This window comes from Crocodylus porosus, unplaced genomic scaffold, assembly GCF_001723895.1.
Source record: "Crocodylus porosus isolate Cpor-Errol unplaced genomic scaffold, CroPor_comp1, whole genome shotgun sequence".
In the NCBI taxonomy this organism is placed as follows: domain Eukaryota; kingdom Metazoa; phylum Chordata; order Crocodylia; family Crocodylidae; genus Crocodylus; species Crocodylus porosus.
The window spans coordinates 3,248,522-3,259,074 of record NW_017728907.1 but is presented as its reverse complement, the minus strand read 5'-3'; the positions used below and the strand labels follow the sequence as shown (position 1 = coordinate 3,259,074).

The 10,553-nt window shown below is 37.5% G+C and overlaps 1 protein-coding gene across 2 annotated transcripts in view; it reads left to right on the top strand.

Moving 5' to 3' along the window:
* Positions 1-10,553, top strand: part of FNDC7 (fibronectin type III domain containing 7) — a 30,975-nt gene that overhangs the window by 14,515 nt on the left and 5,907 nt on the right. The window contains exons 7-13 of one of the 2 annotated variants that reach the window (XM_019530660.1): positions 530-784; positions 2,352-2,609; positions 3,411-3,665; positions 4,499-4,753; positions 5,405-5,665; positions 6,783-6,812; positions 10,281-10,337. In XM_019530660.1, the coding sequence (XP_019386205.1) occupies positions 530-784; positions 2,352-2,609; positions 3,411-3,665; positions 4,499-4,753; positions 5,405-5,665; positions 6,783-6,812; positions 10,281-10,312 (1,346 nt within the window). In that variant the 3' untranslated portion in view covers positions 10,313-10,337. The remainder of the gene's footprint in view (positions 1-529; positions 785-2,351; positions 2,610-3,410; positions 3,666-4,498; positions 4,754-5,404; positions 5,666-6,782; positions 6,813-10,280; positions 10,338-10,553) is intronic. The other variant, XM_019530661.1, reaches the window with a different exon arrangement.

Here is a 10,553-nt window from a genome sequence, read left to right as displayed (position 1 = left end):
CTCTCACAAATGTGGCCCTTGATAATTTTTTCAAAGACCTTCCCCAGGATAGAAGTGAGGCTGACTGGCCTGCAGTTGCCAGGGTCTTCCTTCCTCCCCTTCTTGAAAATAGGGACCACATTGGCCCTTTCCAGTCCTCAGGGACTTGGCCTGAGCACCAGGAGTCCTCGAACAGCGCTATTATTTATAGGTGGACTTTAAACCATACAAGATCTTTCTTATGCATGTGACTACAGTAGCATGTACTTTGTTTGGTTTAAAATATATAAATGATGTATTCTGTACTCAATACGCATTTACCTTCTGAAAGTAACATTTTAATGTAACCACATGTTATTGCTGCACCTTTTTAAAAATCCAGATAAGTTGTTCTTTTCTCACTTGGGCGTGTTTCAACTATCCAACATGCCAAACTCTAAATACCCTTGTTTTTTTGCATAGTAAAAGTATTTATTTAAATAAATTCTTGAAATACATTAATAATCCCCCTCCCCCACCCCCTGTTTTTGTTTTAAATCTGGTTTTCCAGTCCCTTGTGCACCAGGAAGTATAACAATTGAAGAGGATGATCCTGGTAACCTGTCTGTGTCCTGGTCTAATGTAGATCTTGGTGAATATTATGTGGTTTTTGTGAAAAGTGATGATGGCTTGGAGGTACATTGCAACACATCCCATACCCAGTGCCACTTCCAGTCAGACTGCGGTTTCATGTATTTCATTAGTGTTTTTGCATACAACAAAGCAGGGCAGAGTCCCTCAGGTGAAGTACTCAATTATACTACTGGTAAGTAGCAATTTATTTACTCATTCGCATTTGGTGATCTCTAGATTGAATTCTTTTTTTTGAAAAGCTGACCCAATCAAACATTTTTAAAAAATGGGAGAGGATGTTACATTTATGCCAGAACATTTCAGTTTTAGCGGCTTCTGCAGTACCTCTTGGAAGTTAATATTTGGTACAGCTGCTATTTTCATCTGGAAAACTGGGCTCCTATGGTGCAGCATGGTCTCCTTTCTGAGCCATCATGGTACATCATGGAAAACATAGGCTGCCTAGGGAACCTGGACTATTTAGCAGAATGGGGGCATGAGACATTACAGCAGCATTCCCCAAACCAAACACTTCAGGTTTTTTGGGTGTTTCTGTTTTCAACAATGACTTATAGTTCTCTATGGAAAGCAGACAGTCTTTACAACAAACTGTGTAATTGAAAGACAATTTTCTGCTGAAAAAAGTGAAGGAAAATGTTTGGCCATTTGACCACCACCAACATAAGGTGCATTTAGCAAATATACTAGAGGGTTCAATTTTAAACCACAATCAATGTTAACTTGAGTAGCCAATGTGTTAGTCAAGTGTGACAACATGAATTTATAAATTCTGAAAGGTGTGAGCATTCTAAGATATTTTGATAAGTGAAGGGAATATACTCTTATGGGTAATTCACAATACTGGGAGTCAAGAAACCTGAATTCTCATTCAGGATGTGCCATAGCCTTGCTGTAAGTTCCCAAACTTCCATAAATTTCTGTTCTCCCCATCTGTAAAATGAGAAAATGCATAGATCATTGAGCTCTTTGGAGGCTTAACTTGGCAATTACTAAATGTTTCAGATCCTAAAATGGAAGGCACAATATGAGTATAAAGAGTTATTTTCAGATTAGTAAATTATTACTGCAATCAAGACTCCAAATAGATGAAAGAATATTCTTTGCCCACAAGAGGATGTAAAATAGAATTTTCTGTGTTCAAATAAGGGACATGGAATTGATTCAAATAGATTTAGCTTTGGCTGCATGAAAAATTCTTCAGTGTGGGTGACATATGGCAATTTTTGATAATGAGAGCATAAATTAGGGCAGGATGGCACCTTTTGATACTGGTTCAGAAAATCATGACCTTTCATAGGCAACAGTCTACTTCATCAGATGCTGCAAATGGACTGGAAGGGGGAAAAAAGATTTTATATAAATAGGAAAGGGGAGGGGAATGCTGCTAAGAGAAGTAATTGGGGGATTAAGAGAAACATGGCAGTTAAAACCACGAGAAACACTGGAGCAAACAACTAGCCCAAGTAGTGAGATAAGAATTCAGAGTTTCTGTTGAGACCAATGTTAATATAATGCAGTTTGTGGATGATTTCTTGTTCTGCAGTTTCATGTTCAGGTTGCCTTTTAGTTTCGGGGTTTTTTTTGTTTTGTTTTGTTTTTTTTTAAGAACAGGTACTTCAAGATCAGTGATTGAAATGTTCAAATCAGATGTGTTTCTGTACACAGGATACTGTTCAGTTTAATATTTAGCATTTTTCAGTTTATAATGAGTAGTGTTGATGTTCTTTCTTTGTTTTTAGCACCGTGTTGCCCTAGTGACATTCATCCAGTGCTTGTGTCCAGCGATACAATTGAGATTGTTTGGTCTCCTGTCCGTGGTGCTGAAATGTATGAAACAAAAGCTGTTGATTGGACTGGTGTGGTACTTTGTAACGACACTGCTACAGTTTGCACTCTGTCTTCACTGCAGTGTAACACCCAATATAACATCACTGTTTATTCTTTCAGTGAAATCAGGGGAAGCAACACATCCTGTGCATCTAAATGTGTGTTAACAGGTACTTTGACCATTTTTCTTTCTTTTCTTTATACAAGAAAAAATTAATTGGCTACCACAGATACCAGTGATGATAGCGATTCAGAATTATGAGATAAACAAACATCATTTTCCAGTAAAAGCAACATCACCAAATGAGGACTAATGGTTCATGGTTTTAACAACATTTCACTTTTTCCTTTTTGTTTCAAAGGTTTATATCACAACCAGTAATTTACTGAGGTGATGTTGCTTTAACTGGAAATAGATATTTGTCCATCTCATCATATACTTTTGAATAATTTTGCTGTCTTAGAATGAAACCCAGGCAAAAAGAGCAAGCCTTCAATAGCACCCTATGAACAATTATGATTTACATAAGAAATAAATAGTTAGCAATTTTATGATCCAGTTGCTAAGTAAGGTTGTTATGTCTAGTTGACAAAGAAAAGCAAACCTAGTATAATGGGGGGGTTTTGTTGTTGTTTTTTTAAAGGTGTATGTAGACTCCTAAATCCACAATCAGGCACCCAATTAAGTGGAAAACTACTGAAGCCCTGCACTTTTAAAATCAGAATTATGATCCCACTATGTATTTTGTGGAATTTAGCTGATCAATTAATCAAGAGTTGTGTCTGTAATATTTATTTAAGATGCATGTGCTTGTAAACTGTTCCAAACTATTTGAATAGAAAATTACTAAATTAAATTGCCTTTGTCAAATAGCTACAATAATTCACAGCTGTTGACCACCATCTACAATAAGAAGAGTTCTATATTGATAAATTCACAGCCTAAACCTGCTCAATTTGAAATCTTTCAGCCCCATGCAGTCCTGAAATAACAAATATCTCAAAGGATGCACTTTCCATAATTAGCGTGTACTGGAGGTCTAATAATGATGAAGCTACATATATTGTAACTGCCAGAGGAGATGCTGGATTGTGGCATTGCACAAGTTCTGGAAATTCCTGCTCCATACCAAATCTCCCCTGTGGATCGGTCTTCTTTGTTAGTGTCATGGCAAGTACAACAGTAGGACAAAGCTTACCTAGCTACAGCATCCCTTTCGAAACTGGTATGTGGCAATCAGTATGAAATGTAACTGAAAATATAATCATTACCATGTATATAATTCTGACAGATATGCATAGTTTTCTATCTGTTTTTTTCACAGTGTATATATGTGTATTACTATTTAATATGGAGTGATATGACATCTGCCCAAATGTATGCGTGTGAGATAGAGGTCATGTTACTCTATAGTGGCTACATTATACTGAGAAACCCTAATTATAAGCATTTATTTCATGGGTCACAGGGTTTCATACCACACCATTTTTATGCAGTGCATGACTTTCTTGTTAGCAATTAGATCTTTAATATAGGGCTAAGAGAGATGCTGGGATTTCAATGACTGGTTGTACTCACTTTGTTCCATTGAGCAGAACTCGCTCATAAAAATCATCACATAGTAGTCCAAGGATAATATCTTTATCTCACTAAGGAAAAAATGCCTCGTCTTTGTCTGGTCTTATCAGTATATTATATTTGATCTATATTAACATGCTGAATGAAGATTAATATCTAACCACTTCAGTAATATTTGCCTAAAAATATGTATTCCTTTCACCCTTCTCCCCTTATTTATTTTTAAAGGACTGCTCCTAACATTGTACTTCTTCCTAATGTTCTCATCCAACTTCCATTGAATCAGCAGAAAGTCTCCTAGTGACTTTGACAAAGCCTGGACCAGGCCTAAAGGGCAATAAAAATGTTTAAAAAATTGACAGTTTTTTTAATTTAACATTATTTAAACTAAGTACATCTAAACCAAAGATGTTGACAAAAGTGACTGCATATGATCTTAGCAGAAAAGGATTGAATTTTCTTTGTTTGTTTTCTCTGAAGCTCCTTGTTGCCCTAATGATCTGACATTAACTCAACTGACGCAATCAGTAACAAATATCAGCTGGTCTGCTGGGACTGGTGCACAGACATATGTAACAGTACTGGAATCACCAAAAGGATGGGCTAGGTGCCACACCCTCCAAAACCAGTGTCTCCTGGGATGCATCACATGTGGCACCAACTATACAGTGTCGCTGAAAGCAATTAGTGAAACTGGCTTGACATCAGACTGCACGTATCAAGGCTATTCTTCCAGTATGTAAACAAAAAATGCAACAGAAAATAAAAGAAAGATACAGTATACTAAAAAGTCTTAGTTTCATATTAAGGTTGTAACTGAGAGTAAACCAATAGTTAATACATTTACAATTCCCTATTTTACATAGATGTAATGTCAATGAAATTTAGACACTTAAATCCCTTGGTCTAGCTTCAGGGTCATGGGTAGATCATCTGTACATAGGAACTGAGATTCCCTTTCTACACTGTGGATTAGGGCTATATGCTAGATCCAAACAGCAGGAGCCAAGCAAAAGTTTGGAGATGGGAGAGGGATCACAGGTTCTGCAGCAATCCAGCATCCAGTAAACTTGTTATGCTGGATGTGGAGCTTGTTATATTCCTTGTTACACTGGTTGTGGAGCAATACTGACCAGATATCCAATTCACAATTGTAAACAAGGCTGCATTCCAGCCCCAGTCTGCTTGGGATTTTGGTGGGTCATTTTTATTCCCCTGTTCCCCACTTGGTACAATTGCTCTGTCTTTGTAAATCTTTGTAGTCGAAGTATAGGTACTGGGAAGTTTTCACTTCATCTGATAAAAACCTATAAAGAAAAATTTACAATTTCTTTCACAAAAGTGCTAAACTATTTATAGACATGTTGTGTTTATTTTCCATATTAGGTGCTTGCTGTCCTTTTGGAGTGAAATTATATAGATTGAGCAATAATGGTATCCGAATATACTGGAGGACTTCTGCAGGACTGATAAACTATACTACACATCTATATGGATCAAAAGGCAATTTCACCTGTACCCCTAAGTCTGGTTTGAGATTTTGTGATGTCACTGAGATACCTTGTGGGGATATCTATACTGTGATGGTATCTCCGATTACTGATAAGGGAACAAAGCCTCCATTCTGTCCGAAAAAGATATACTCAGGTAAAACATAGCTTATTGTTCTTTGAACTCTGTATACTTTGTTAAATGTATATCAATATAATTTACAGAATATTTATATAGGACAGGGTTGCGTCAGAAAAAGGAGAAGGCAAATAGATATCATGTAGCAAAAGTTTTGTGTTCTAATACTGGGTCCTCAGAGAGGCCATCCCACAACCAGTTTGTGATCAGGCTTGCTAAGGAGCATTCTGGGAAGTCAAGGGCATGGTTTTTTCCTTGCCCTGTTTTCAAGATCATTGGCATTCTTTTTCTTAAGGTTTTTTAAAAACACACGCTTTTTTATTATTAAAATATTGTTTTATTTTAAAAAGCAGCCCTTTTGTAACCTATCCCTATATTAGCAAATTGAGGCTATGTGAACACTCATGGGGTGAAATTTAAGGCCATTCTCAAGCACATACCTAAAAGCCAGTTAAACCCTAACCACCTGCTCCTAGTGGTATTCAACCCCTAACCTGGAAGTTCTGCTAACTTCTCCATGTGAGGTGGAACACACTGCTGCTTGCTTCTTAGCCTACCCTTTTCTGTCGCCTTTGGGACTTTCCTCACCCTGCAAACTTAAAGCACAGGAAATCCTTCTGGGGTGAGAGCATATGGACTGGGCAGTAATGGTATCCAACAATCCCACAATTTCATTTTCTTGTCTTCCCATTCTTCTGCATCCTCCCCTTTACAATCCATTGCCCTTAAACGGAGACGATCATTACACAAACCAGCTAGCAGAAGATATGTTGGTGCTGCACTGAAAAAATAAGCAGCACAACTTATTGGACAGCTTTGGTATAGACTACGGGGGGTGGGGAGGGAGAACAGTTTGTGATTTGGGCTTATTGAAGATGATCTCAAGATAGAGTCTGTCTGCACTAATACAAAGGCTCAAAATGGACATTCTTCAAGCAAAAAGTAGTTTTAAAATGAAAGCTGGGAGCATTGAACAAAAAGAATTCCTCTTGAAAAAAAATTGAAATTCAAACCATTTATAATGGAAAAAAAATCCAATGAGATAATGTGCTATTGTGCACTGTTTTGGTTGTATTTCTATCGTAACATTAGATGCTGAACATTCACATGATTATTATTGTGTGTTTCATTCCAGTGACATGCTCTGGAAGGTCTGTTGGAATGGGTAAGACAATACTACCACAATTTAACCTCTAAAGAAAATGATGGTAATAGGAAATTTGTTTCTCTTAAAATTAAAAGTACTTCACCTTTAAAATAACTTGAGACATTATTTTCAGATAAAGACATTCTCTCAGTTCTACCATAGAAAAAATATTTACACCCAATAAAATAATATAATGTCTTGCAAGATGTTTGCTTGGAGCTTGGATATTTTGCCAAAGCTGAATATGGGATAATTTGAGGTAGTGTACAAAGATAGATTTAATCATATTTGTATTCCCATCATTCAGGGATTGCTCTATGTCAAATCAGTCTCCCGGTGTAAAAGGTAGCATAAAGTCTAATCCCTGCCCTTTGAGCTAGAGGCTGTTATGGCAGCCAGGGGTTAAGAGTCAGGGAAGGCCTACTTTATATATTCCTTTTTTCTTGCCACAAACTTCACCGCATCTGCAGGGAAGGGGGTAGGCAAAGAAATCAGCCAGCTCCACAATACCAGAAGATACTTCTACATCATAGGTATAAAAAATGTAGCCAATGGGGCTGGGAATTTAGGAGTGGGGTAAGCAAGGGCAAGACCTGCTCACTGAATTCCTAGCAATGGAATCTGATAGGCATGCATATTGGCAGCAGAGGGACAAGTGATGACTGTATTACCCCCCACACCGCTGCTGTCAGTTCTGAATCTGGCTCACAGGGGTGATCAAGTTTGACACCTGTGTTCTATATGACACTGGCTTCTGATGGCAAGTTACTTAAGCACAGGGGATGTTTAATGGTAGCCACGCAATAAATTGAAGATATACAATAACTGAACAAGCATGCAATGAATTCGCAATGTATGCCTATGATCAAATCATGTGCCCTCTGCCCACTGGGACAAATTAAGCGTGATAATAGTTAACCATTGAAACAACTTACATAAGGACATGGTGTTTTCTGTCACTTGACATGTTTAAATTAAGATTGAATGTCTTTCTGAAATATAGACTTGCGTTCCATAAGAAATTATGTAGTTGATGCAGGAATGATGTGGCAGAGTCCTATTCTCTCTATTATACAAGAGATCAGACTAAATGATCCAAAAATTGGAAACAAAATCTGTAATTCCAATCATTTAGTTTACATTTCTAAAACTCTGAGCAGTTTCAAACAACTGGCAAATTAAAAAAAAAAGTATAAATCCCAAAATGTTTCTTATCCCTTCAGATACACAATTTGCCATCACCCCCCAAATTATACCATCTTACAGCCCAGCAAAATTCAGCTCTAGACATTGACCGCTTTTCCTGATTTAAAAGTGCTACAAACTATGAAGTCAGCTAATTGTCCTGCTGGGGTGGAAGCAAGAGTTGTATACCATTAGGGAGGCTTTTCTTTCTAGTTAGGATCAGGACCTGTTTTCTAGCTCTGATATTTTCAGGTTTTAGCATTTTTGTGGGGAAAAAAGTGTTTGTTGTTAATGCAGATGACTTCATTTAAGCTTCAGGGGTGTGTGTACATTTTATCTGTGTTGGTCTAAGGGCATAGGCAGACAAGGTTCTTTGGGTCAATCTGATATCTGTTTTTAGACCAACTCAAATAGTTGGAAAAATTCTTTTTTGCAGGCTTTTGGGTACAAATACCTTTCATCAGGCTGAGGAAACACCTGCAGTTGGTCTGTGCTTTTCCTAGATGGAATGAATAGTAAGGAAGCCAGAGGCAGGTATGCATACAAGAAAGCCAGTCAATGAAGATGTAAATTGAGAAGTCTGTGGGTGAGAGACAGGCTGGGGCTAGAAGGGGAAATGAACATAGCTGGTAAATAGTAGAGAGGTACCTGGGGAGTCAGATGTTAGGCAGGTAATAATGTGCCATAAATCCAATGTCTATATTTAGTCCATGATTTTTTGTATCCAGTAGGTTGATGAAGTGAAGTTCATAGGCTTATCTGTGAAAGGTGTTTTGTAAATTCCCTTTGAGGATTAGAACTGAGAGATTGAAGAGAGAGTGGTTTTCTTGTGAGAAATGTGCCCCCATAGGTAATTGGGTATTCTTGTCTTTGCTAGATTTTCAGTGTGTGTTCCTTCTGGTGCACAGCTGTTTAGTCTCTCCTACATATTTTCCATCAGGGCATTTGGTGCATTGGATAAGACGTATTGCATTTCTGGAGGTGCAGTTGTAAGATCCAGGAATGCTGATGGTTCTGTTGTGGGTGTGGTGGAGATATGTTAACACGATAACATATTATCATGATATGTTAGTGATAATACATCTCCACCACCCCCTCCACACCCCCAATCACTGCATCCTACAACAGAACCATCAGCATTCCTGGATCTCACAGCTTCACTGACTGGCTTTCTTGCATGCATACCTGCCTCTGGCTTCTTTACTATTCATTCCATCCAGGAAAAGCACAGACTAACTGCAGATGCTTCCTCAGCCTGATGAAGGGTATTTGTACCTAAAAGCTTGCAAAGAAGAATTTTTCCAACTGTATGAGTTGGTCCAATAAAAGATATCAGATTTACCCAAAGAACCTTGTTCACTTAAGCTTTGCACAGTTGAACTCTTGGCAGATGGTTTTTACCAGTACAAGACTCTAAAAATTATTCTACTTAAAGTTTTTTGAAACTCACAAAAAAATCCCTAAAGTATTTTTTTTCTAACATAGGTGGCACATATAGAACATATAACAGAGTGGTGCAGAGGAAACATTTCATTGGTGTACAGCTGAGGATTGTCTCTAACTCATGTATAGCTTCACCACCTATCACATGATGTCCTTTCAAACTCATTCAGATAAATTCTTTATAACATACCACAGTTTCATATATTCTTAGGCCAAAAACAAGATGCAAGTACAATTAAGGAGTGCGCAGGCCTTGTACACTGGTCTTCTGCACATGATATTTCTCCCTGAATATCTATTTGTATTTATTTATTCTTAAATGAATGAAATTCACATCTCTGTATTTTACACAAATCTTACCTGTATTTTGGTCAGCAACTGTAGTCCTGAAAGCTGTGATCTCACTTGTTCTTAAAAGCAAATCAGTCAGGCCTTGCCTGTATTGGGTTAAAACCTCCAAGAAAAAACACAGTGCGATACAAAAAGAGTGATAACGTTTAATAAAGCAACATTTTCCCCTTTGAATCTGATACTGTCCCAGCACAGTGCTGGGAGGTGAAATCCTAACTACTCATGGTAATGAAGGATTGTAAGGTACTTTTTGATACTGTATGCTCATATTCCATTATTTATTGAGTCACAGTATGCCAGTGATAAGTAGCACTTTGTTACAAATGGGAATACAGTATAGCCTATTTGCCTACATCTCTCCTGTAGTTTCAATTAAATAACCTCTCTCTTAAATTTTATGACCTAAACTGCTGTATAAACTAGTATTCAGACAAACATTTCCTTAGCAAACTGGTTGTTTATGTTTTGCTCCCAGCTGAATTTATCTAAACCTCTGCTTTGTTGCAGTGATTTATAGAGGAAAGAGAAGTACAGAATAGCATCATTTTAGATGGAGATAAACAGGTAAGGATTTTAAAATAAGAATAAAATAAGAATTGAAGGCTATTATAGAAGTGTTCATGGAATAACAGCAAATTGGTGGGGTATTGAGAAACAACCAGCATGGCTTTGTCAAGGGGAGGTCATGCCTAACAAACCTGGTGTCCTTTTATGATCAAGTAACTAACCAGCTGAACATGGGTCAGGAGGTGGACGTCATCTACCTAGACTTCAGCAAGA